Here is a 25,453-nt window from a genome sequence, read left to right on the forward strand (position 1 = left end):
TCTGCTTCCAGCTCTTTATTCAGCAAAGCAAAGGGAAGATGCAGCCCCTCTGGCACATCACTGGGGGGCACAGGAGACCTGAGCCTCCAAGCCCAGCTGAGTTTGGATCAGGAGCCTGCAGCAAAGAAGCTTTCTTGCAAGCAAAGCAGTTTGCTGCTTCCACCTCCCTTAGCCCCCTTGGAGATTTCTTTGGTTTCCAGCCTGGGGGAGTGGGGCCAGGGCCAGGGCTGCACCCAGAGCCCCCTCTCCATGGCCACCCACCAGGCTTCCACTCCTCTCCCAAGGCCTGTGGTCAGCCCAGGCTCAGCTCACCTGCCCTGCTGTCCTCTCCAAGGGGCTGCAGGGGCACCAGGACTCCATGGGGGGCTCAGAGTCTTCTTCTCAACACTGCTGCTCAGGCTGCTGCTGGGTCAGGTGAAGGGGGCCAAGGGATGGGAAGAGGCTGCCAGCTCTGGAGGTGGTGGGTGGCTGCTGGCTGTGGCAGGGATGGGGCTGGAGGCACAGCCAGGCAGCTGCAGTTTGCCTTCACTTTGATGCTGGAGGCTTAAAAACAGGAATACAGCAGGGGTAGAATCAGGGAAGGGATTGGAAGGGACCTTTAAAGCTCAGCCAGTGCAGCCCCCTGCAGCCCCCAGGGACAGCCCCAGCCACAGCAGGCTGCTCACAGCCCCACACAACCTCCCCTGCACTGCTGCCAGGCATGGGACAGCTCCCAGCTCTCTGGGCAGCCTGGGCCAGGCTCTCCCCACCCTCACTGCCAAACATTTCTCCTTCTCTCCACTCTCAAGCTCCCTCTTGCCCTTTCCAACCATCCCTCCTTGTCCTGTCCCATCAGGCCCTGCTCAAAGCTCTGTCCCCAGCTCTCTGCTGGGCCCTTGAAGCACTGCAAGGCCACCAGAAGCTCTCCCTGGAGCCTTCTCTTCTGCAGGCTGCCCAAGGCCAACTCTCTCAGCCTGGCCACCAGCTCTGCTCACCTGCACCAGCAGCAGTCTCCCTGCACCAGCAGCAGTCTCCCTGCACCAGCAGCAGTCTCTCACCACCAGCAGCAGTCTCTCTGCACCAGCAGCACTCTCCCACCACCAGCAGCAGTCTCCCTGCACCAGCAGCAGTCTCCCTGCACCAGCAGCAGTCTCCCACCACCAGCAGCAGTCTCCCACCACCAGCAGCAGTCTCCCTGCACCAGCAGCAGTCTCCCACCACCAGTAGCAGTCTCCCACCACCGCCACAGCTCTGCTCACCTGCACCAGCAGCACTTTGGAGTCGGTGTCCTGCTGCCCCTGGCTGAGCACTGTGGGCACCTGGGTGCCACAGAGATTGCCAGAGTTCAGGGTCCTGGCCACAGCCATGGCAGTCATGTTCCCTGCAGAGGCAGATGGGGAGGTCACTGTGCCACTGCCTCAGGGGCTGGCTCCAGCTCAGAGCCATCCTGGGGAGCTGGGGAAGGAAGAGGAGGAGGGTGGGGGTGGGGCTGTGATGGGACCAGAAGTGGAGGGAAGAGGCTGGAGAGTGGAATGGAATGGAATGGAATGGAATGGAATGGAATGGAATGGAATGGAATGGAATAGAATAGAATAGAATAGAATAGAATAGAATAGAATAGAATAGAATAGAATAGAATAGAATAGAATAGAATAGAATAGAATGGAATAGAGCAGGTTGGAAGAGATCTTTGAGGTCATCCAGTCCAACCTCTCCCCCAGCACCATCTGATCAGCTAAACCATGGCACCAAGGGCCTCATCCAGGCTCTTCCTAAACACCTCCAGGGATGGGACAGCACCAAGCATAAGTTGCTTCATTACCTTTCCAGGGATGGAGGTGAGGCTGAAGGGGAAAGTGGAAGAGGAGAGAGGTGGCTGGGAGAGGGAGGAAGGGTTTGGAGGGAAGAGGCTGGAGAGTGGAGAAGGGAAAAGGGAAATTGGAGAGAGGTGGTTGGGAGAGGGAGGAAGGGATGAGGGAAGCAGTGAGAAAGGGGAGGTTTGTGAGGGGTGTCACTGCTGGCCTCCCCTGCCCCCTCCCCAGCCCTCTGCTGTCCCCTCTGTACCCTGGCTGGTGGCTCTCAGTCTCCAGTGGAAGGTCCTCGGTTCCTCGGGGCAGACGCAGTCTCTGTAGACCCTGCTCATTCCTGCCAGCATCTCCAGCCCCACAGGTGTCACCAGCCTCACCTGGACCTGCCAGGCCATGGCCACAGCTCCATCAGCCCCCACCAGCCCCCAGCCCCAGGGCCCCCTCCCCGGCCCCACTCACCCGCAGGCACTGCTGCAGGTAGTTGGCGACGGTGGCCACGGGGGTGAAGGCTTCGTGGGGGGCCACGGAGGAGGGCAGTGCCAGCTCCACGGAGAGGGGCTTGAAGGTGGTCAGGGTGGTGGCAGGGGCCAGCCCCAAGCCCAGGGGAGTCGTGCAGAGCATCCCAGCCTCCCAGCTGGTGGTAGCGTTGGGCACTGTCACCATCACCTCTGCCGAGCCGCTCTCCCTGCAGGGCAGGGGAGGATGGGGCAGAGCTTGCAGGCTGGGCTTGATTTGGCACAGCCAATGCCCTTCCTCCAGGTCCTGGGCACCTGACCCCGCCAGCAGCTCAGTGGGCCAGGAGAGTTGAAGGCCACCTGCTGGCCAGCACAGACTCGGGGATGGGCTGAGGCACCCTCGCTGCCCCTGCCCCTCATGGCAGCTCCTGGATCTCATGGCAGTCCCTGCCTCTCATGGCAGCCCCTGCCCCTCATAGCAGCCCCTGCCCCTCATGGCAGCCTCTGCCCCTCATAGCAGCTCCTGGATCTCAAGGCAGCCCCTGCCTCTCATGGCAGCCTCTGCCTCTCATAGCAGCTCCTGGATCTCAAGGCAGCCCCTGCCCCTCATGGCAGCCTCTGCCCCTCATAGCAGCTCCTGGATCTCAAGGCAGCCCCTGCCCCTCATGGCAGCCTCTGCCTCTCATGGCAGCCCCTGCCCCGCATGGCAGCTCCTGGATCTCATGGCAGCCCCTGCCCCGCATGGCAGCCCCTGCCTCTCATGGCAGCCCCTGCCCCGCATGGCAGCTCCTGGATCTCATGGCAGCCCCTGCCCCTCATGGCAGCCCCTGCCCCTCATGGCAGCCCCTGCCTCTCATAGCAGCCCCTGCCTCTCATGGCAGCCCCTCCCTCCAGAACAGATCCTGAATCCCTCTCAGGGATCCTGAATCCCTCCTGGGTATGCTGCTGAGTTCCCAGGGAAGGAGCTGGACATGTCTCAGTGTGACTCCTGGACACCGAGCTGGAGCTGTGGGTGCTGCACCCAGGGGTGAGGCTGATGAGGTCAGGGCAGCCCCTTGGCTCCAGCTCTGCTGGAGCTCCCAACTCACCCCACGGGGAGCAGCTCCCACAGCCACGTCCTCAGCAGGTCCCTCTGCAGCCCAGTGTCCTGCAGCACCCCTGCCTGCTCAATGGCCTCCAGGGGTGCTCCTGCAAGCAGTGTGCTGTCAGAAAGGAAGGAAGGGAAGAGGCAGGATGTCCCTTCTGCAGCCAGCACCCAGGCAGCTCCAGCCCCTCCCCTCTTGCCTCTGTCGAAGAGAAGGCTTTGGAACGTCTGGTACCGGAACCTGAAGGAGCAGCCCAGGAGGGTGTTGGTGATCACTTTCAAACTTGCATCCTGAAACGTGGCCCAGAACAGAAGCATGGAACACAGCCACCCCAGGAGGGCTGCAGGCTTGGGCAGAGTGCCTGGAAGCTGCCTGCTGGAAGAGGACCTGAGGGCACTCGGCCAAGGGTGGCTGAAGATGATGCAGGGCCACCAGAACATTGAGAGGTTGCAGCAGGGCCAGGGAAGGGCAACAGAGCTCTGGGAAGGGTCTGGAGAACAGGGCTGGGGAGGAGCAGCTGAGGGAGCTGGGGGTGTTGAGCCTGGAGGAGGCTGAGGGAGATCTCATTGCTCTCTGCAGCTCCCTGAGAGGAGGCTGGAGCCAGGTGGGGGCTGGGCTCTGCTCCCAACTATCACAGAATCATAGAACCAATAAAGTTGGAAGAGACCTTTGAGATCACCAAGTCTAACCTCTCACCCAGCACCATCTGATCAACTCAACCATGGCACCAAGGGCCTCATACAGGTTCTTCCTAAACACCTCCAGGGATGGGGACTGCACCACCTCCCTGGGCAGCACATCCCAGTGGCCAATCTCTCTTGCTGGGAAGAACTTTCTCCTCACCTCCAGCCTAAACCTCCCTTGGCACAGCTTGAGACTGTGCCTTCTTGTTCTCCTGCTGCTTGCCTGGCAAAAGAGCCCAACCCCCACCTGGCTACAACCTCCCTGCAGGCAGCTGGAGAGAGCAAGAAGGTCTCCCCTGAGCCTCCTCTTCTGCAGGCTAAGCAACCCCAGCTCCCTCAGCCTCTCCTCCCAGGGCTGTGCTCCAGACCCCTCCCCAGCTTTCTTGCCCTTCTCTGGACACCTTCCAGCAGCTCAACCTCTTTCCTAACCTGAGGAGCCCAGAACTGGACACAGACCTCAAGGTGTGGCCTCAGCAGTGCTGAGCACAGGGCACAAGGACTTCCCTGCTCCTGCTGGCCACACTCTTCCTGCTGCAGGCCAGGATGCCCTTGGCCTTCTTGGCCCCTGGGCACACTGCTGCCTCCTGTTCAGCTGCTGTCCCCCAGCACCCCCAGGTCTCTCTCGGCCTGGCTGCTCTCAGCCACTCTGCCCCAGCCTGCAGCACTGACAGGACAAGAGGAGATGGTCTCAGGTTGCAGCAGGGGAGGGTTAGGCTGGATATGAGGAATAATTTCCTTGCTGCAGGGGTGGTCAGGGACCGGCCCAGGCTGCCCAGGGGGGTGGTGGAGTCCCCATGCCTGGAGGTGCTCAGGGAGCCTGTGGCCATAGCCCCTGGGGCCATGCCCTGGGGGCAGGGTGGGGCTGGGCTCCTGGTCCAGCCTGAAGGAGTCTGTGATTCTGAGAGCATTCCTCATGAGCACAGACAGGGGGCTGGCTGGGGGAGGGGGCAGTTGTCCCCAGCACCCTGGGAGGGAGAGGAGTGTGAGGGAGGGCTGGGGGGCTCCTACCTTCAGGAGCGTGGAGGGGCCTGGGGTGTCTGCAGCCCTGCGCTGCAGGCTGTGTAAGCAGCGCTTCCAGCTGTGGTTGCCTGGCACCTCGAAGCAGTTGAGGGCAGCCACGTGTGGGGTCACGTCTATGAACCCCAGCAATGCACACGTGGGTAAGTCATCCTCTTCCACTTCAGAGGGGTACTTGCCTTCATAGAACCTGGGGATGCTGTCATAGACCTACAGCAAAGCCACACACAGAACACTGCCGGCCCAGCTCCAGCCTCTGTGGCCCCAGGCTTTGCTCCTGGAGCTTCTGCACCTCCCAGGGCATGGCAGTGATGCTGCCCTGCTGCCAGCCTCTCCCCTGGGCCTCATCACTGCCCCATCTCTCTTCTCTCCAAGAGCAGGGGATGCTTCCCACCCCCCACCCCCTCTTCTGGGGGTTTCCACCCCAGGAGGCACCCCGGAGCGCCTCAGCTGGAGCCTGAGGGGCAGCTCCAGGGAGAAGCAGCCTCTCAGCCCTGGAGCACAGGAGAGGAGATGGGTGGGGAGACACTAGAACAGGGTGCCCAGGGAGGCTGTGCATGCTGCTGGGAGGCATCACCAGGCAGTGGTGCAGCATCTCCCCAGCAAAGCCCCGAGGGCCATGGGTGGTGGCAGTGGCTCACTGCAGGCTCCTGGACACCCAGCAACTCCCCAGGCTCCCTGCTGCCCTCCTCTAGAATAGGTGGCAGTAGAAAGAAACCGCTGGCCCCATGCCCCTGCCCAGCCCAGGGCCAGCTCAGCTCTGAGGTTACTTCATCCTCACCACATCAGGGCTGAGCCTGGGCTTGGAAGCTGAGGGCTGAGCGCGTTGGTCCCTGGCGTAGGTAGCACAGAGTGACCCTGGGGCAGCCTGCACCTTCAGCCGGAGCTGGGAGCCCCCCAGGGCCCTCTGCTCTGAGAAGGAGAGGTTCACCTGGGGAGGGAGGAAGCCTTTGCATTAGGAGAGTGGGAGCTGGTCCCAGGCAGCACCTCTGTGCCACAGCCTGGCCCCAGGCACCAGCAGAGGATGGAGAGTGAGGGGCGTGAGCAGAGCCAGGAGGTGGTTTGCAGCAGCAGCAGGAATGGGAGGGGAAGGAGAACCCTCCCTGAAAGGAGAGTCTGGGGGTGAGGGAAAGCTCTGCTGAGGAGTGAGGCTCAGTGCCTGCAGCTCCCCACCAAGGCCAGCAGCAGCTCCCCTGGCTCTGGCAGCCCCTGCTTCTGGGGACGACGGAGATTGGAACCAATACGGCTGATCAATATGATCTAGTATTGTTCCTTTATTGCTTCATCATTGATCCGTTATAAAGCCAGCATAGTGCAAAGCAGACAGTAGAGCTGACAGGCTAGTAAGGAGTGCGCAGAAGTGCGCATTAAGAAAAACTTTACAAGTCATATAAGCTCGGGGGGCATTGCTGGCATGGCGTCATTGGCCCCTCACGAGTGACCACACACTGTACTACTGTGGATTATTGGTTAACAAGCGGGATTGTTGATATACGAGTGTGTCCTGTCATCCCAAGATAACTCTCTATGTTTATGGCTACCAGTGCCCTGCTTTGGTTACACAGAGCAGGCACAGCACTGTTCTGCTGTACTGCTAGCCACTTCCGCACTCATGCTGGGCATGGCCTACCACCATGTCAGGCTCTAGGCCTACACTGCCAGATTGCTCACAGTGCCTGTCACAACCATTACCACACCTGCTCACCTTGGTGGGGAAGCACTTGGCCACGCTGAACTTGGTGCTGTCAGCCACCAGCTCCCCATCAGGCAGCACCATGTAGCCCAGCACCCTGAACCTGGGTGCCAGCTGGAGGCTGATGGGCAGCTCCAGGGAGAAGAAGCCTTTCAGCCCTGGACCACAGGAAAGGAGAGGAGGTGGATGGGGAGACTCTGGCACAGGCTGCCCAAGGAGGCTGTGGCTGCCTCCTCCCTGGAGGTGTTCAGGGCCAGGCTGGATGAGGCCTTGAGCCAGCTGGGCTGGTGGGAGGTGTCCCTGCCCGTGGCAGGGGGCTGGAACTGGATGATCTTGAAGGTTCCTTCCAGCCCAAACCATTTCCTGGTGCTGTGAGCCTATGAGGAGCAGGGATGGAGAGCAGAGCCCTGCACAGCCCCTCCATGCCTTGAGACTTACCAGGCTCTGCATGCAGCTCTTTCCTGAGGACAGTGACTATGGCCCCCTTGGCCAGGACCTGCAGAGGAGGAGATGGAACAACCAAACTGATGCTGAGCAGGGAATGAGCACAAGCAGCCGAGGGGGGTACCACGGAGGAGGCTCAGGGAGAGACCATTAGAGCCACATCCTGCAGGAGGGATGGAAATGGTGCCTCAAGACCTGCCAGCTCCAGCTCTCAGGGCTGGCTGGGAATGGTTTCTGCTGAAGCCCTCCCCTGGGCAGCCTCCCCTGCAGCCTCCCATCCCTCCCCAGGTGAAGACTCACCAGGAAGACCACATCCAGGCTGTGCTGCTCCATCCCCGTGGCCTTCTCCCCCAAGAAGTAATCCACCTCCAGCTGCAGGGTCTGGCCACAGGGCAGCTCCTTTGCCACCCTGTGGATGGCCAGGAAGGCTTTTCCCCCCCAGGAGCTGGGGTACAGGCGGTAAACAACACTTTGGTAGTGGGAGCTGCCCAGGATTTCAGGCTCTGCAGCTGGAGGTCCATCCTTGAAGACTCCCTGAGGGCAACAGCAAAGAGCAGAAGCAGGGAGGGGGGCAGAGCCACCCTGCAGCTGTGGCATCCCTGCAGGAAGGTTGCCAAGGAGCAGAGCCCAGCTGTGCTCAGCACCCAAAGCAGAGAGCTGAGCAGCAGCACAAGGGACCCTCGAAGGGGGTGGCAAGAGCAGGAGGCAAGGGCTGAGCAGCAGGTGTGAGCAGGGGGTAGGAACTGAAAGCCCAACCCCTGAGGATCTGATCTTGTGCCCCAGGTGGTGAAGGCAGAAAGGGGTCCTGAAAATGGGTCCTGAAACTGGGCAGTGGAGTGGGAGAGCAGGAAGGCAGAGAGGAGGAACTTGCAGAGAGCAGCATGACTGAGAGTTGTGCAGCAGGAGCAGGAAGGGTCTGCAGGTGGGCAAGCAAGGCTTGAAGAGGGCTAAGGAACAGGTGGAGCTTTCAGCAGGGGGGTGCTGAGGGGGCAAAAGGACCAGCTGGGGTCAAGAGGAGGCTGGAAGGTGCCCCATAAGAAGAGCTCTGCCTCCTGAGGGCTCACTCACGTGCAGGGTGATCTTGTCACTCCAGCCAGAGGTGTCCAGCTCCACAGAGGCTCTCCCCAGCTCATCTGTCAGCAGGGTTTGTATCCCCACCAACCCTGTCACATTGTTGATCAGAAGGAGGAGCTCCTTCTCCCTCAGCACAGAGCCCTTGGGGCCCTTCAGCAGCACCTGCACCAGGAAAGAAAGGGAAATGGCCTGGGCTGGGCTGGGCTGCAGGTGTGGGGCAGAGGGCAGGGCTGGGCAGGGCAGGGGCTCAGAGAGAGTAGGGTTGGGGGCAGCAGGGTGCAGCCCCCCCCCCCTGTTACCGTGGCTTTGTAGGGAGCCCCAGGATTGTAGAAGAAATCAGGGCTCTGGAGGCTGATTGTGGTTGTTTCCTGCACGACCAGACAGGTTTGGGTCACCGTCTGCCACAGCCCTGGGGACAGGAGAGAGGAGTGAGGAGAGAGGAGTGAGGAGAGAGGGGAGAGGGGAAAGGTGAGAGATGAGAGAAGACAGGAGAGATAAGACAGGGGAGAGGAGAGAGTGGAGAGGAGAGAGGGGAGAGGAGAGAGGGGAAAGGAGAGAGGACAGAGGAGAGAAGAGAGAGGGGAGAGGGGAGAGGAGAGAGGATAGAGGAGAGAGGGGAGAGAGGAGAGAGGAGAGGGGAGAGAGGGGAGAGAGGAGAGGGGGAGAGAGAGGAGGGGAGAGGGGAGAGAGAGGAGCGGAGAGGGGAGAGAGAGGAGAGAGGAGAGAGGAGAGAGGGGAGAGGAGAGAGGGGAGAGGAGAGAGGCTCTCAGCAACTGTCCCGGTGATGCCCTCCAGGAAAGATGGGTCAGAGACTCTCAAAAGCACAGTGATTGACCCAGCCAGGGGAGAGCAGGGCAGAGGTCATGAAGGTCAGCAAGGGCGTGTGCTGGACCCTGCCCCTGGGGAGGAACAACCTCCTGCACCAGGACAGGTGAGGGGAGCCCTGCTGGGAAGCAGCTCCAAGGAGGAGGAGCTGGGAGAGCTCGGGGGCAAGCTCCCCATGAGCCAGCAAGGTGCCCTGGTGGGCAAGAAGGGCTATGGGCTCCTGGGGTGCATTAAAGAGAGTGTAGCCAGCAGGTCGAGGGAGGTTCTCGTCCCCCTCTGCTCTGCCCTAGGGAGGCCACATCTGGAGTTCTGGGTCCAGCTCTGGGCTCCCCAGTTCCAGGGAGACAGAGAACTGCTGGAGAGAGTCCAACAGAGGCTACAAAGCTGCTGAGGGGCCTGGAGCAGCTCTGGGAAGAGCAAAGGCTGAGAACCCTGGGGCTGAGAGCCTGGAGGAGAGCAGCCCCAGAGGGAAGCTGAGCAATGCTCAGCAAGAGCTAAAGGCTGGGGGGCAAGAGGCTGGGGCCAGACTCTGCTCAGTTGTGCCCAGGGACAGCCCAAGGGGCAAGGGGCACAAACTGGCACCCAGGAGGTTCCATCTGAGCAGGAGGAGAAAGTTATTTGGTGTGAGGGTGCTGGAGGCCTGGAGCAGGCTGCCCAGGGAGGTTGTGGAGTCTGCTGCTGTGGAGAGCTTCCAACCTCCCCTGGGCATTGTGCTGCTGGGCAAGATGCTGTGGGTGCCCTGCTGGGCTGGACTGGGTGAGCTCCAGAGGTCCCTCCCAGCCACTATCGATCTGTGCTTCTGTGCTCATGGATGGGGAGGGGAGAGACCCCAGGGAGACCTGAGGGGGGCAGTAGTGCCGTGCCCTCCAGGTGCCACCACTCCAGGACACCGCAGGCTGGCCCTTGGCAGGGCGATGCTCACCGGTGCCCTCCTGCTGCAGCCAGGCGACGGCGTAGAGCCGAGGCATGGCGTAGGGGTTGCTCAGGTTGAAGGCAGCCGCCGGCACCTCGCTGGAGATGCAGCCCTTCCTCCCTGTCTGAAGCGAGCGCCAGCGTCAGCAGCGGCCCCTGGCTGGGCCCCTGAGGGCCATCTGCCCTCACCCTCACCCCCCCGGCCGCCGCTGCCCCCTCCCTCCTGTCCTGCAGCCCTTGGATCCCGCAGGCTTGCTCCCCCACGCTGGGCCGGTGCCACTCCGTGCCACGCACACCTGGCTGCCCCCTTCCTGCCCATCCTGGCCCTACAACCACCCAAAGGTCCCTGCTCGGCTCCCCTGCTCTCCTGGGGGGTTGGTCTCTGGGTTTGCAGGAGAGCAGGATGGGTGCTGATGCCCAGCTGAGGCAGCCAGCCATCGGCAGCCCAGCGTGGGGAGACCCCTCCGGGACCAGCAGCCCTGTGCCTCCCGGCTCTGGCGATGCCCTCACCTGGCCCCTCAAGACGGCGCAGTGCCGGGTGGGTCTGTCCGGGGGTAAGATGTACTGGCACAGCCTGGCATCAGCGCTGCCCCGGAAAGCCTTCCCGGAGGGGTTCCTGGCCGGGGAGCAGGAGCTGGCTGGGTGGCTGCTGGGGGCAGCAGCACCCGGGGCGGGCTCGCTGCTGGGGCTGCCCTGCCACTCACCACCCACAGACGCGCAGTGGGATCGTCTCGTCCTCCGGCGTCACGGCGTGGGGCAGCTGGAGCAGCGCTGCAAACTGGGGGAGACCTGGGGGGGAGGGAGGGAGGGAGAGAGGGAGGGACCCCAGTGGGGACCGGGGCTGTGCCCATAGCTTCCTTCAGCGGCTCCCGGCCGTGGCCAGAGACGGCAGGCGGAGCCCAGCCTCCCGTGTCCCCACGCACCCTGCTCCTTCACGCTGAAGCTGTGGCTGTTTCTCCCTGTCCTGATGGTGTAGGTGCCCGGGACGGAGTCAGGGGGCAGCAGGAAGGACAGCTCCGCCATGCCCTGCCGCAGCCTCACCCCCCTCCACTCCATCACTTGCTCGAAGTCGGGGCCCTGCGCACGGGGACAGCCGGCGGTCAGCCCTCGCCCGTGGGGCTGGACGTGGGCTGACAACTTCGAGGGCTCAAATCCTGCGTGGGACCCTCCATAAGGAGCAGAGGCTTTGCCCTGCCACCGTGCTCAGAGCAGCCCCGAGGGCATCAGCCCTGCCAAGGGAAGACTGCCCCTGGGCGCCTGCCTGAGCCGAGCCCCAGCCTGGCCGCGGCAGCTGGAGGGGGCAGGGGGCTGCTCCAGCCCGGACCGGGGGCTCAGGGCCTTCTCCAGCCTGGGTCAGAGTCTCTGTGGCCATAGGCACTGCCGTCTCCATCCATGCCCAGAGGACTTCCCCATCCTGCAGGCAGGCACCCAGCTGACCTGAGTGGGCTGGAAATGAGGGTGAGGGTCCCAAAGCCTTGCTCCTGATAACTTCTCTCAGCAGCCACGGGGGTGAGGTGGGGAGTCCCTTTCCCTGCTCCTTGAGCCCAGCTCCACAGACGTGTGGGGCCCTTGGCTGCTCCCCAGGGAGCTGGCAGGTGGGCACCCGGGGACAACTCACCTGCAAGGTCACCAGCTGGAGCTGCAAAGAGAGAGAGAGAGAGGAAACCTTCAGCATGCCCAAAGCACCTGGGGCTGAGCTGGGCTTTGAGTCTGGGGGCTCTGGGTTGGCCCCTGCAGAGCTGTGCCAGTGCCAAAGGCAAGGGCTGGTACCAGGGCACTCAGGCTGTGCCACATCTCTTTGGTGTTTGGGGAATTCCCTCCCCACACACATCTCCTCCATGCTTGTGCTGGCACAAGGCTGTGGCACTGTGCTGGCACTGAAGCCTGTGGCACGGTGCTGGCACTGAAGGCTCTGTCTGTGTGGTGGCACTGACGGCTGTGTCTGTGCTGGCACTGAAGGCTGTGGCATTGTGCTGGCACAAGGCTGAGGCACTGTGCTGGCACTGAAGGCTGTGTCTGTGTTGGCACTGAAGGCTGTGGCACTGTGCTGGCACTGAAGGCTGTGTCTGTGCTGGCACTGAAGGCTGTGGCACTGTGCTGGCACTGAAGGCTGTGGCACTGTGCTGGCACAAGGCTGAGGCACTGTGCTGGCACTGAAGGCTGTGTCTGTGTGCTGGCACTGGAAGCTGTCTGTGCTGGCACTGAAGGCTGTGTCTGTGCTGGCACTGAAATCTGTGTCTGTGCTGGCACTGAAGGCTGTGTCTGTGCTGGCACTGAAGGTGTGGCACTGTGCTGGCACTGAAGGCTGTGCCACTGCTGCCCAGGCTGCTGATCCTGGGCCCGTGGGGGCCCTGTTGTCTCCATGCCCACCCTGCACCCCGACCCTTCCTCACCTCCCTGTCTCTGGGCATCAGGTTGTGGTCCAGGCAGACGATTCTCAGCTTCACTGCAGAAGGCAAAGGCAGGGGCAGGAGTGACTGCTGCAGCCCAGGGCCCACCCCTGGGCATCCCACCCCTGGGTACCCCACCCCTGGGCACCTCACCCCTGGGCACCCCACCCCTGGGCACCTCACCCCCAGGCACCTCACTCCCGGGCACCCCACCCCTGGGCATTCCACCCCGGGCACCCCACCCCCGGGCACCTCACCCCTGGGCACCTCCCCCCCGGGCACCTCCCCCAGTGGCGGTTCCCCCTCACCAGCCGCCCCAGGCTCGTAGGAGTCCTTATCCGTCTGGAGCAAGACTCTCAGCTCCAAGGCTTCCAGCAGCACCAGCCGCTTCTCAGAGACCTGCAGGGAAGCTCCCTGGATGGAGAGCTGCAGCTCTGCCACCTCCTGGAAGGCTTCCTGCTCCGCAGGGACCTGTCCCCAGGCAAACAGCAGAGCTGGGGCCAGAGCCTGGGGGGGGGCGCCCCTGAGACAGCACCCCCAGAGCCCGGCCCCACCACCCCGTGGCGCCAGGGAAGCACCAGGAGGGCACCAGGGAGGCAGCAGGGAGGCAGCAGGAAGGCACCAGGGAGCCATAGGAGGGCACCAAGGAGTCAGCAGGAGGGCACCAAGGAAGCAGCAGGGAGGCAGCAGGGAGGCAGCAGGAAGGCAGCAAGGAAGCATGAGGGAGGCAGCAGGGAACCATAGGAAGGCAGCAGGGAGGCAGCAGGAAGGCATCAGGAGGGCACCAGGAGGGCAACAGGAAGGCACCAGGAGGGCACCAGGAAGCCGCCAGGAGGGCACCAGGAGGGTACCAGGGCACTGCTGTGTGTGGGAAGCTGATGCAGATAAAGCCCACAAGGTCTCTACGTTCCTCCTGTCCCTCTGCTCTTCACCTCCCTCCCTCCCTCTCCACCCTGGATGGACTTCCTGTGCCCTGCCAGCTGCCCCAGGCTGGCTCTGGCAGGGGCAGGGGCAGGGGCAGGGGCAGGGACAGGGACAGGGTCTAGAGCTGGGGCAGGGGCAGGGGCAGGGGCAGGGGCAGGGGCAGGGACAGGGGCAGGTGCAGGGGCAGGGGCAGGTGCAGGGGCAGGGGCAGGGACAGGGACAGGGGCAGGGGCAGGGGCAGGGTCAGGGAGAGGGGCTGGGGCTGGGACAGGGACAGGGACAGGGGTAGGGGCAGGGGCTGGGGCTGGGACAGGGGCTGGGACAGGGGCAGGGGCAGGGGCTGGCTCCCCCCATCCCGCGGGGCTGCCACTCACGTGGGTGAAGCGAGGCCAAGCCAGCTGCAGGACTCCACTGCCCTGCTCCTCCAGCACCACATCAGGCACCTCATGGCTGCTCTCCAGGTGCAGGGTGACCCTCACAGGCGCCTCCAGCTCCACGAGGTGGATGTGCACTTGGCCCGTGTGTGTGTAGTGGAAGGTAGAGGGGAAGATCACCAGGTAGTGCCTGGGGAGGGGGCACCCCGTGAGGGGAGGCTAGCAGAGACACACACCCCCCCCCCCACCCCCCCCACCCCCCCAAGCCTCGGGGCTCCTTTCCACTCCGGGCTGCCCTGGTGTGGGGCACCTGGGTGTTGTCCTAGCCCTGGGTGGTCTCTGCAGGGCTCCACCTTGCTCCCCGGGAGGCCAGGGCAGAGCTCCCTCCACCTAAACACCTTGGGAGCAGCCAAGGTCCATCTGAGGAGGGAGGAAAGGCTCTGCTGCCCCCCTGGCCCCGCTGGGAGGATGCACCTGCACCAAACCAGCCCAGAGACACCAACCCCAGGTGTAAAGTCCACTGTGGAGACCACCCAGCACCCCCAGCACTGCCACCCCGAGCAGCAACGGGCTGACAGCGAGGACTGCCACAGCAGTGGGACCAGACCGTGCCAGCAGTGGGACCAGACCGTGCCAGCAGTGGGACCAGACCGTGCCAGCAGTGGGACCAGACCGTGCCAGCAGTGGGGCCAGACCGTGCCGGCAGGCCGGGCCAGGCAGACACAGAAGGCTTACTGCTTTGCAGATGCTCCAGCTGTCAGGGAGGAGATGAAAAGCAGAAGACAAGGCAGGGTGGCTGCAGAGCCCATGCTTGGGGGACCAGGTGGAAGCAAGGGGGTCCCAGAGCCCCTGTGCTGGGGGCTGCTGCTGCTGCTGCTGCTGCTTCTCCTCAAGCTGTCAGCTCCCTGCAGGCAGCCAGCAAAAGGCTGTGGCTGGCACCCAGCCACGCAGCTGGGACAATGTTTAACCACCAGACCCAAGCCTGGCTGGGTTCAAGGCTCTGGCAGTCACAGAATCCCAGAACTGTCAGGGTTGGAAGGGGCCTCCAAGACCACCCAGCTCCCACCCCCTGCCATGGGCTGGGACAACTTTCACCAGCCCAGCTTGTCCCCAGCCTCAGCCAGCCTGCCCTTCAGCACTCCCAGGCATCAGGCAGCCACAGCCTTCCTGGGCACCCTGCTCCAGTGTCTCACCAGCCTCCCACTGAGGAAGCCAACACCCATCTCACCCAGGGCCCCCCCTGCACTTCCAGAGCCCCAGCCGAGTGCTGAGGCTGCCAGGGGCTGAGCCCTGCTGGCACCTCGCTGCCTGGTGGCCTGCTGGATGCCAGTGCCCCCTGCCCTGCTTCCCACTGCTCAGCCCCACAGCCCTGCCCCAGGCTCCAGGGCTCCATTCCCATGGCAGCCCTGCAGCTCTGCTGCCCCTTCCTCAGCCTGCTGGAGCCTGTGTGAGCCACGCAGGGCACCCCCAGCCCCCGGGGGCTGCAGCGCCCCCAGGCAGGGCTGACTGCAGCAGGATTCAGAGAAATCCAGAGCTGGCAGGGCTGGAAGGGACCTCAAGGCTCAGCCAGCCCCAACCCCCTGCCATGCCCAGGGACACCTCACACCACAGCAGCTTGCTCACAGCCACCTCCAGCCTGGCTGTAAACACCTCCAGGCAGGAGGCTTCCACCACCTCCCTGGGCAGCCTGTGCCAGGCTCTCACCACCCTCCTGGCCAACAACTTCTTCCTCACAGCCAAACTCAATCTCCCCACTTCTAGTTCTGCTCCATCCCCCCCAGTCCTATCCCTCCCTGACACCCTCAGAAGTCCCTCCCCAGCTTTCTTGCAGCCCTCTGCAGATCCTGGAAGGCCACAAGGAGGTCTCCTGGGAGCCTTCTCCTCTCCAGCCTGCACAACCCCAACTCCCTCAGGCTGTGCTCACAGCAGAGCAGCTCCAGCCCTCTGCTCCTCCTCGTGGCCCTGCTCTGGACACCTTCCAGCCCCTCCAGACCCTTCCTGGCACAGAGGCTCCAGAAATGGCCCCAGAGCTCCAGCTGTGGTCTCAGCAGAGCAGAGTCAAACCATAGCCAGGCTGGGGGGCAGCTGCTGACCCCCAGGCCAGCTGAGGCAGGATGGCATAAAGAGGAGTTCTGGGAAAGGACCTCATGACCCTTGGCCACCTCCTGCTCCACTGAGTTCCTGCTCAGGGGAAGCCTCTTCCCTGGGGCTGATGTTTTGGCCTGGAGAATGGCCATGGGTTTACAGAGTCCCAGCCAGGAGCAGGACTGAGGCCAAAGCAGGGAGCTGCAGCCTGGCTTGGCCATGGCTTGGCCAGCTTTGGAGACAGGAGGTGAAGCCTGCCCAGGTGCAGCCCATGGAGCTGGCTCATGTCCAGCTGTGCACCCCCTAGCCCCCCCAGGTCCTTCTCCACAGGGCTGCTCTCCAGCCCTTCACCCCCAGCCTGGATTAACAGTGGGAGCTGTCCTGACCCAGCTGCAGAACCTTGCACTTGGCCTTGGTGAACCTCATGAGGTCCACATGGATCCACTGCTCCAGCTTGTCCAGGTCCCTCTGGATGGATCCCACCCCTCAGGTGCCACCCTCAGCACTCAGCTTGCTGAGGGATCCTCCCTGGCTTCTCTCAGCACCATCTCTGCCTCTCCCCACATCCCCAGAGAGAAGGGGACACTCAGGACACTCTGCCTGACCTGGAGCTGTCTCAACCTCCCTAACCCCCCTCCAGGGGAGGAAGGGGCAGCTCAGCCATGCCCTGCCTGGTGCCAGGCTCCCAGGGGCAGTGCACAGAGGGCAGCTGGAGCTGGCAGCAGAGCCCAAAGGCTTCCTGCTCCTCTGCCCATGAAACTGGAGGAGGCTTGGCACAAGGACAGCCCAAGCCCCTCTGGCCAGCTGCTGTTGGGCTAGCTGCCAGGCCTGGGAGGGAGCCCTGCTGGCAGATGGCTGCCAGCCCAGGGCCTGGCTCAGGAGCTGCAGTCTGCCTTCCTTTGGGGAACTTGTCCCTTCCCATCCCTGCCATCATTTCCCAGAAAGCCAGGGGAGCCCTCCCCGTGCTCTGGAGCCTCCAGGGCCTCTGGGGACCTTTGCTCACGTTGCAAAACCCTCCCTGGGAAGCCTTGAACCCAGGCGGCCGTGGGCAGAGGGCAAACATTGTTTGGCTATATCTGCAGCTCCATGCTGCAGCCCTCTGCCAAGCCCTGGTGGCTGCCTGGCTGGGAAGCAAAGAGCTCCACTCAGGGCACAGCAGATGCAGCTCTAGGCACATCCAAGCCCCGGAGAAGGAGGCTGTGGCCAGCCCTGAGGTGCCTGAGGCATGAGGTCCCCAGCTGCCCTTCCCATCCTGCTGCTCCTCACCCTGCAGCTCACAGCCTGGGCATCGGCAGCGCCGTAAGAGCTCTCTGTCTCTCTCTCTGTCTGTGTCTGTCTGTCCAGGCCTGGTGGGAGGGCACAGGGTCTGGGCCCCTTGGCATTATGCAGTGGGATCTATCCCTTCCTGTCTGATTGTTTGCTCAGGCTGCTGAGCTGTTCCTGCCCGTGGCTGTGGAGGGCTTGGCCCACGGGGGGCCACTGGTTCTGGGGGCTGCTGGTTGCTGCCTGACCTGCAGCCCCTGGGTGAGCTGAGCCTTTGCTCTGGGGAGCTGAGACGTCCAGGAGAGGCCAGGAGCAGAGCAGGGGGGCTGGAGGAGGTGGCCCTGCAGCCCAGCCCTGGTTCCTCTGGCCCCGGGAGCTCCTCCCAGCCTCTGTGGGGTCTGTGCCGGGGTGGACCTCATCCCCACGCCTCTGCTGCCAGCTCCTCTCCTTGCCAGGACATATGTGGTCACCTGCCCAGCTGTCATCTACCACCCCTACACCACCACCCTCTGGGTCCATCTCAGTGGCCTCTCCGAGCCTGCCCAGGTGACCATCCAGCTGCAGAGGGCAGACAAGACCCAGAGCATCACCCTGCTGGACAGGGAGGTCCAGGAGCCTCATCTGTACCTCAACATCACCTTCCCTGTGAGTGCCACCCCACAGGGAGCTGCCAGCATGCAGTGGGGGTGCCCTGGACACCCCAGTGTCCAAGCAGCTTCCAGCAGCTCCCCTGAGCAAGGGGCTGTGGGCCAAAGTGGGGCTGGGAGCAAGGGTGCCCTCCCTCCCCTTCCCTTGGTAGGATCTCATCCCCTGTGAGGGCAAAACCATTCTGAGCAAGCTGAGCTGGCTGGGAACAGCTGCCTGCAGGGGGCTTGGGCTAGGGGACCTCTCCAGGTCCCTTCCAGGCCAAGCCAGTCTATGATTCTATGCCTCCAAGCTCAGCCCAGTCCCTTGGTGGCTGAAATCCCCTGGCAGCAGCCCTGCAGGCTGGGGCAGGGGGCTTGGGGGGGGACATTTCTTGCCAGCCCCTGGCTCAGGGAAGATGCTGCTGTGGGGGAAGTGAAGGGACCCTGGGAGGAAGGAAGGGAGGGAGGGGGCAGGGCATGGTGGCCATGGCACACCCCTTGTCCTCACCTGCTGCCTGCTGTTGGCCCTGGCAGGCTCCAGCCCCTGCCCAAGGGGAGGAGGAGGTGGCAGAGCTGCAGGTCTCCATCCAGGGAGGGTCTCTCCAGGTCTCTGAGAAGAAGAAGGTGATGCTGAAGGCTCTGCAGCCTGGCATCCTCATACAGACAGACAAGGCTGTCTACAAGCCTGGGCAGCAAGGTGAGGGGGGCAGGCTGGGCCACCCTGCCCTGGGCTGAAGGAGCTGCTGGGCCAAGGGGTGTGAGGGGGGCTCAGCCTTGCTGCTGGTGCTGCATGGAAACAGGGGGACTCCTCCTGGGCTGCACTGGGAACCCCAGCACCGGGCCAGGGCAATGCCAGGGCATGCTGGCAGCGCTGGAGGCTGTGCTGCCTGGGGGCAGTGCCCCACTGCTGGGCTTGGGGGTGGCTTTCCATCCCCTTGGCCCGTGAGGGATGTCTCTCCCTGAGGATTCCCTCATTGGCACTTCCCTGCTGGCTCTCTGCAGTGAAGCTCCGAGTGCTGTCCCTGGACCGAGACTTGGCTGCCAGCAATGAGAAGGTGAGAGCAGGGCTGGGGAAGGGCACAGGGCTCCTCTGCACCACCCTCCTCTGCCCTGGGGGCCATGAGGCAGCTGGGGAGGGCAGCCAGGGGAATCATCCTGGGCTGCAGCAAGAAAAGCAGAGCCAGCAGGGCCAGGGAGGGGATTCTGCCCCTCTGCTCTGCTGAGACCACAGCTGGAGCTCTGGGGCCAGCTCTGGAGCCTCTGTGCCAGGAAGGATCTGGAGGGGCTGGAAGGTGTCCAGAGCAGGGCCAGGAGGAGGAGCAGGGGGCTGGAGCTGCTCTGCTGTGAGCACAGCCTGAGGGAATTGGGGTTGTGCAGGCTGGAGAGGAGAAGGCTCCCAGAAGACCTCCTTGTGGCCTTCCAGTATCTGCAGAGGGCTGCAAGAAAGCTGGGGAGGGACTTTTGAGGGTGTCATGGAGTGAGGGAACTGGGGGGGATGGAGCAAAACTAGGAGTGGGGAGATTGAGACTGGCTGTGAGGAAGAAGTTGTTCCCCAGGAGGGTGGTGAGAGCCTGGCAGAGGTTGCCCAGGGAGGTGGTGGAAGCCTCCTGCCTGGAGGTGTTTGCAGCCTCCAAAGCCTCCAAAGGCTGGCTGAGCCTTGAGGTCCCTTCCAGCCCTGACAATTCTGCATCCTCCACCAGTGCTGCCCAAGTTTGAGCTGAGCATTGCTCTCCCCACCGTGGTGCTGGAGAAGGACAAGTTCCAGATGGAGATCTGTGGACGGTGAGCCCGAAACAGGCTGTGCCAGGGTGAGGGAGGGGAGGGGATAGGATGGGATGGGATGGGATGGGATGGGATGGGATGGGATGGGATGGGATGGGAGAGAAGAGAAGAGAAGAGAAGAGAAGAGAAGAGAAGAGAAGAGAAGAGAAGAGAAGAGAAGAGAAGAGAAGAGAAGAGAAGAGAAGAGAAGAGAAGAGAAGAGAAGAGAAGAGAAGAGAAAAGAAAAGAAAAGAAAAGAAAAGAAAAGAAAAGAAAAGAAAAGAAAAGAAAAGAAAAGAAAAGAAAAGAAAAGAAAAGAAAAGAAAAGAAAAGAAAAGAAAAGAAAAAAGAAAAGAAAAGAAAAGAAAAGAATAGCAGCACATCCCAGTGACCAATCTCTCTTGCTGGGAAGAATTTCTTCCTCACCTCCAGCCTAAACCTCCCCTGGCACAGCTTCAGACTGTGTCCTCTTGTTCTGCTGCTGTGTGCCTGGCAGAAGAGACCAACCCCCACCTGGCTCCAACCTCCCTGCAGGGAGTTGCAGAGAGCAAGAAGGTCTCCCCTGAGCCTCCTCTTCTGCAGGCTAAGCAACCCCAGCTCCCTCAGCCTCTCCTCCCAGGGCTGTGCTCCAGACCCCTCCCCAGCTTTCTTGCCCTTCTCTGGACACCTTCCAGCAGCTCAACCTCTTTCCTAACCTGAGGAGCCCAGAGCTGGACACAGAACTCAAGGTGTGGCCTCAGCAGTGCTGAGCACAGGGCACAAGGACTTCCCTGCTCCTGCTGGCCACACTCTTCCTGCTGCAGGCCAGGATGCCCTTGGCCTTCTTGGCCACCTGGGCACACTGCTGGCTCATGTTCAGCCTACTGTCAACCTCTACCCCCAGCTCCCTCTCTGCCTGGCTGCTCTCCAACCACTCTGCCCCCAGCCTGCAGCACTGCCTGGGGTTGTTGTGGCCAAAATGCAGCCCCTGGCACTTGGACTTGTCTCCTGGGAGCCTTCTCTTCTCCAGACTGAACAGCCCCAACTATTCAAGTTCTGAGCAGAGAAAGGGTCAGGAGGCTAACAAAACTTCCCAGGCTCCAAAGATTTGGCCAACACTGAGATGAGTCCTTGCAAAGTGGAGCTGTGGTTTCACCCAGGCTGCTTGTGTGGCTTCACCCTTGGAGCTAATCCCTCAGCCACCACCTTGCTCATGCCAGAATTCACCTCCAGAGGCTTGGCTTTGGAAAAGGAGAAGGCCATGTGCTGGCCCCTGGCCCCAGGGTGGTCCTGCATTGGTGAAGGACCTCTGCTGAAGTCTCTGCAGCCAGCTGCAGCCCGGCTCTAGCTCCAAACCAGGCCACAGAGGCTTTGGTGTGCTGCTGGGAGGTGCAAGCTCTGCTGGCTGCTGTTGGCTGCAGAGGCAAAGCCTGCAGGGGCATTTTCTGCACCCTGGGGGGGAAGGTGGCAGCAGGTGACCTGTGCCCTGTGTCCCTGCAACAGCCTGTGGTGGTTTAGGCTGGGGGCTGGCCCGGATGCCACTGCATAGACCACACCTGGGAGGTCCCAAGGGGTGGGCCCAGCCCAGGGGGTGGTCACAGGAGACCAGGTATTGCATTCCCATAATGCCCTGCACCCCTGTAAAATGCCCATGCGGGGTCTTCACTTCCTCTTTCATCCCCAGCTGCAGCCTAGGTAAAATGGCTGAGCTGCCTCCCTTGGGCCTGCCCAGGCCCAAGGCTGGGTTGGGGGGGGAGGAAAGAGCCCTGGGGGGGAGGGTTGGGTGTACCCCCAGGTGGGGATGGGATGTTCTTGGGTGTGTTCTGGGATCTCTCTTTGTCACGGTGCTTGTGGTGCTCTGTAAAGCTTTCATGTAGGCAGTTAGGACCCAGCGTTCAGAAGATCTCACGTTGTACGGGAAGATAGGGCCCCTCTCCTGATAGCCAATAGTGTTTAGTTTACGGAAGTGACGTAAATTTTAGTTATATAGTGTAGTGTCGTTCACTAATAAAGGCCATTTGCCGTCCACCACAGTGGTGTCTGCGAGCCGATGGACCAAGCGGTCTGGGGTTGGCTGCCGTGCCGTTCCTGAACCAGGTCGCCACGCCTACGACAGGCAACAAGTGGTGCCGAAACCTGGGAATTCGCCTGGAATCGGGTGAACGGCAGCCGGAGCGGCTGGACCAGCCCAGCGGGGAGGACGCTCCCGGACCAACAAGGAGGATGGAAGCCCTTGTGAAGGTCGCATCGCAGTTACAGAAGCAGTGGGGTATTGATTGTGAACCCGAAAAATTTATTCTCGCAGTTGCGAGGTTGTTGCAGCTGGGGGATATAAGTCATCCGGTGCACATTCTCCACCAAGAAACGTGGAGCAGATGCACTGAAGTGCTAGCTCTGGAGACTATGTCCTCAGGCTGTGGGAAGGATCTTAGGTCGTGGGGGAAAGTTGTGCGGGCTCTGCAGAGGGCCAGGCAGGAGAAGGAGATCTGGAGGGCGATGAAGGACTGTTTGTCGGCCATCCTGAGGTGGGGAGTCGGGGCAGCCACGCGGTCTTTGCGCCCCCCAGATGACGGCAATTCTACCAAGCCTTAGGAATTCCAGGAGGGCGATACGCCCCCCGAATCCCCGAACCCCGACCCGCTCGTGGAGGGACAGAACCAAGCCAAATCCTTCTGGGGTGAGTTAGCCAAGGAGGCCTGGGGTGCCGCAGGAAAATCGGAGTTTGAGGATGTCTGGGCCAGACCTCTGCCATATGCGCCCCAAGATGGCGCCAAACGAAAAGGAGAAGGGCGGGGCGAGCATTCTACCAGCGGGAACAGGGAGGAGGTGCTATAACCAATCAGCGCACACAAACGGGAAGGGGAGGAGAACGAGAAGGAGAAAGGTGGTGGGGGCGAGCCAAGCAGGGAGGAGTGGCCCGCCCACGAGGGAAGTGGGCGGGGCCGGCGTGTGAGTGAGGGGTGGAAAGCCAGTCAGAATGACTATTTGGAAAAATACCTTTACAGGGCAAACCCCCCGCCGAGCAGAAGGTGGAGCGAGCCAAGAGGGAGGGAACGGCCCACCCGCAAGGGAGGTGGGCGGGGCCAGGGCCCAACAAAAAAGTATTGGAATCCAAAAGCAGCCAGTCAGTCGAGTTGCGACTCTGGGTCAGATACTAGCCAGGTCGAGTGGCTCGCAACTGATTCAAACTCTGAGGAGGAGGAGGTGGGGGTAGATAGAGTCAAAAGATAAAGTATCCCCATCCACTATAAAGAGGTACCACGAGGGGGAAAAGTTCCTCTCACGGATTGGGGGAAAATAAAGATTGCATGTGCTGATTGGGCCCCAGCAGCTACACTAGCGTTCCCGGTCCAGGTGACAGACAGGGGACAAAGGGTCCACTCGCCAATAAACCCTAAGGATGTGGAAGCGATTGTTAAAGCAATTGCAGACAAAAGGCTTAATTCTGCCATGGTCTCCACCCTTATAGATGGGGTTTTTGGGGGAGATGACATGCTCCCGTTCGATACAAAGGAAACCTGTAGATTGATCTTTGACGGGGCAGGGATGATTGTGTTTAAACAAGAATGGGAGGACAACTGTACAAGGCAACTAGCTCAAGTAACTGGGGCAGATCACCCGCTCCACGGCTCCAGTCTGCATCAGCTAATGGGTACAGACCCAACAATGGTTACCCCCCAGGCACAGGACCAAGGCCTGCGGGCCCATGAAGTTATGACAACTACTCGTGCAGCTAGAGAGGCCATTCGCACAGCCTCTGGAGTTATTGCCAAGTCATCGCCATGGTCTGCAATAAAGCAAAATGAAAGTGAGAGCTTCATGCAATTTGTAGATCGCCTCCAGGCAGTGGTCGACTCTTTGACCCTGCCTGCGGAAGCAAAAGGCCCGGTCCTTGCAGACTGCTTACGTCAGCAGTGTAATTCAAAAACCAAAGATATTTTGCGATCGCTGCCAGCGGGGTCAAGTCTCGCAGACATGATTAAGCATGTCGTACATGAAGAGCATTTGGCCCCAATTCAGGTGGCTGTTTGCACTGCAATAGCTGACGTGATGGCATGTTTTAGCTGTGGCCAGGCAGGCCACGTGGTGGCAAACTGCCCTCGGTTGGGGGATTCGCCAACATCGTTTTCCCCACGCCAGAATCAACCCAGAGGACCGTGTTGGGCCTGTGGAAAGAAAGGACATTTTGCTAAGGACTATAGATCTAAAAACCAGGGAAACGGGGTGGGGAGAGGGCACTTGGGCCACATATGGCCCTCTCCCACTTGGGACATGAGGCGGCCCAACTATGTCAACCTCAGATGGGGCGAAGCGTTCTCGAACTCCCTGCCCCTTCGAGAAGCGACCAACTTTGTGGCCCAACCGATGATCCAACTGAATCTGCCTCTATCTCAAGAACAGCAAGGACCATCCCTTGGGGGCGAGACCTTAGGGTGGCCCTGGCAGTAAAGTGTGACAACCCGCCAGTGGTGTGGGGGTTCTGTTCTCTCTATAGTGCCCCCCATGGCACCACCATTAATGTCCCCTTCTTGATTGACACTAGAGCAGATGTTACGGTTATTCCTGAGACAAATTGGCCTCCACGCTGGAAATTGGAAGATGCCCCCATGGCGAGTAGAGTTGGGGGATTGAGTCGAGCTCAGAGGAGCGTTCAGTTGGTAGCAATTACAATTCACAGTGAAACGGGACCGGAGAAAACCATCACCCTTTTTCCATATGTTATGTCAGGAGTCCCACCCCTGTTGGGAAGGGACGTGCTAGCTTTATTAAAAGCCAGGGTGACAAATTTATTCTAAGGGCCACTGCTGCACACCCACTTCTACCGATTAAATTGACGTGGAAATCTTCCGACCCAGTATGGGTCGAGCAGTGGCCCTTATCAAGGCCTCGAATGGATGCTCTTCTTGAGCTGGTTGATCGCGAGCTGCAGCGAGGGCACATAGAGCCTTCTACTAGCCCGTGGAATACTCCAGTTTTTGTAATACCCAAACGAACTGGTGAAGGGTTTTGTCTCCTTCATGATCTGAGTGAGGTAAATAAGAGAATTCAACCAATGGGTCCTGTTCAAATGCTGTTGCCTATGAATTCTGTGATACCAGAAGGACAGCCTTGTGCTGTCCTCGATATTAAGGACTGTTTCTTTTCGATATCCCTGCATGAGGAGGACAAGGAGCGGTTTGCTTTTTCTGTTGTGTTTCCAAACAGTCAACGCCCTAATCTACGCTTCCAGTGGAAAGTGCTGCCCCAAGGAATGATCAACTCACCTGCTATCTGCCAGATTACAGTGGATCGGGCATTGGTACCAGTTCGGCGTAGTGATCCAACTGCGACTATCATTCAATATATGGATGATATTTTGACCGCTGCGCCGTCAGGAAGTCAGGTGGACCAGTTGGTGTCAACAATTTCAGAGACTTTAAAAGCAAATGGGTTTGAAATCGCGAGTGCAAAGATCAAAAGAGGACCATGTGTAAGTTTTTTGGGAGTGGAGATCACAAGCTCTTACGTGACCCCCCCCAAATGAAGATTCGTCGGGACATCAAAACACTCCATGATATGCAACAGTTAGTGGGGTCCCTGCAATGGCTCCGTAATATTGTCCTGATAAGTCCTGAAATCATGGCCCCCCTGCATGATCGTCAAAAAGGACAGAACCCATGGGAACCAAAAACTCTAACAAGGGAAGCAATGAACTCTCTTGATTTTATCAAGCAACAGGTATCCTCAAGTTCACTCGCTACGTGTCCTCACTGTCAAAAAGCACCACTGTGGTCCAGTGGAGTTAATCCCAGAGGTCTTAAAGCCTCTGAGGTGTGGCAGACGGACTTTACGCTCTGTCACTTGCTGAAGCCTCAAGCGTGGCTACCGGTTACTATAGACACATATAGCGGGGTGATTGTGGCCACTCAACACCTTAGGACTGACTCCAAAGCAACCATTCAACATTGGCTTACAGCCATGGCATGGCTTGGTGTCCCTAATCAGATCAAAACAGATAATGGTCCCAATTTTGTGTCTAAATCAATCCAGGCATTTGCTTTGAAATGGGGTATCACCCTAATACACGGCATCCCGT

At 60.9% G+C, this 25,453-nt stretch overlaps 2 protein-coding genes across 3 annotated transcripts; one reads left to right on the forward strand and one right to left on the reverse strand.

Annotated features, from left to right (window-relative positions):
* Positions 1-17,106, reverse strand: LOC137455987 (alpha-2-macroglobulin-like protein 1). The gene is made up of 23 exons (XM_068167198.1): positions 17,015-17,106; positions 14,399-14,568; positions 13,664-13,853; positions 12,674-12,836; positions 12,369-12,421; positions 11,594-11,614; positions 10,899-11,052; positions 10,680-10,764; positions 10,486-10,591; positions 9,986-10,100; positions 8,538-8,647; positions 8,233-8,400; positions 7,465-7,698; positions 7,159-7,216; positions 6,733-6,878; positions 5,809-5,958; positions 5,019-5,237; positions 3,527-3,617; positions 3,331-3,430; positions 2,247-2,472; positions 2,044-2,170; positions 1,239-1,360; positions 1-543 (listed from the first exon to the last, which is right to left on the reverse strand). The coding sequence occupies exons 2-23, from the start codon at positions 14,470-14,472 to the stop codon at positions 526-528; spliced, it is 2,730 nt and encodes a 909-aa protein (XP_068023299.1). The 5' UTR covers positions 14,473-14,568; positions 17,015-17,106; the 3' UTR covers positions 1-525.
* Positions 16,869-24,158, forward strand: LOC137455989 (alpha-2-macroglobulin-like protein 1). 2 transcript variants are annotated; one of them, XR_010990937.1, is made up of 6 exons: positions 16,869-17,047; positions 17,467-17,656; positions 18,172-18,334; positions 18,640-18,692; positions 19,338-19,419; positions 21,412-24,158. XR_010990937.1 is itself a non-coding variant. In XM_068167200.1 (5 exons), exons 1-5 carry the CDS (start codon positions 16,974-16,976, stop codon positions 19,356-19,358), a joined length of 501 nt encoding a protein of 166 aa, XP_068023301.1. In that variant the 5' UTR covers positions 16,869-16,973; the 3' UTR covers positions 19,359-19,439. The 2 variants fall into 2 exon arrangements, 1 of the variants encoding a protein (XP_068023301.1); XM_068167200.1 differs by lacking the exon at positions 21,412-24,158 and having other exon boundaries at positions 19,338-19,439.
* Positions 24,159-25,453: the final 1,295 nt, after the last annotated feature.

This window comes from Melanerpes formicivorus, unplaced genomic scaffold (assembly GCF_026170545.1).
Source record: "Melanerpes formicivorus ecotype bairdi unplaced genomic scaffold, bMelFor1.0.p_v2 SCAF_113, whole genome shotgun sequence".
NCBI lineage: Eukaryota > Metazoa > Chordata > Aves > Piciformes > Picidae > Melanerpes > Melanerpes formicivorus.

What these genes read in the sequence shown, in the direction of transcription:
- LOC137455987 (XM_068167198.1), bottom strand. Translation starts at nt 14,472, where the DNA reads ATGGGCTCTGCAGCCACCCTGCCTTGTCTTCTGCTTTTCATCTCCTCC. An exon ending in GCCTGGATGTGGTCTTCCTG is followed by an intron (nt 7,217 to 7,464) that starts GTGAGTCTTCAC and finishes CCTCCTCTGCAG; the next exon opens with GTCCTGGCCAAGGGGGCCAT. An exon ending in CCAAGTGCTTCCCCACCAAG is followed by an intron (nt 5,959 to 6,732) that starts GTGAGCAGGTGT and finishes CTCCCTCCCCAG; the next exon opens with GTGAACCTCTCCTTCTCAGA.
- LOC137455989 (XM_068167200.1), top strand. Translation starts at nt 16,974, where the DNA reads ATGAGGTCCCCAGCTGCCCTTCCCATCCTGCTGCTCCTCACCCTGCAG. An exon ending in ACCTCAACATCACCTTCCCT is followed by an intron (nt 17,657 to 18,171) that starts GTGAGTGCCACC and finishes TGGCCCTGGCAG; the next exon opens with GCTCCAGCCCCTGCCCAAGG. An exon ending in CTACAAGCCTGGGCAGCAAG is followed by an intron (nt 18,335 to 18,639) that starts GTGAGGGGGGCA and finishes GGCTCTCTGCAG; the next exon opens with TGAAGCTCCGAGTGCTGTCC.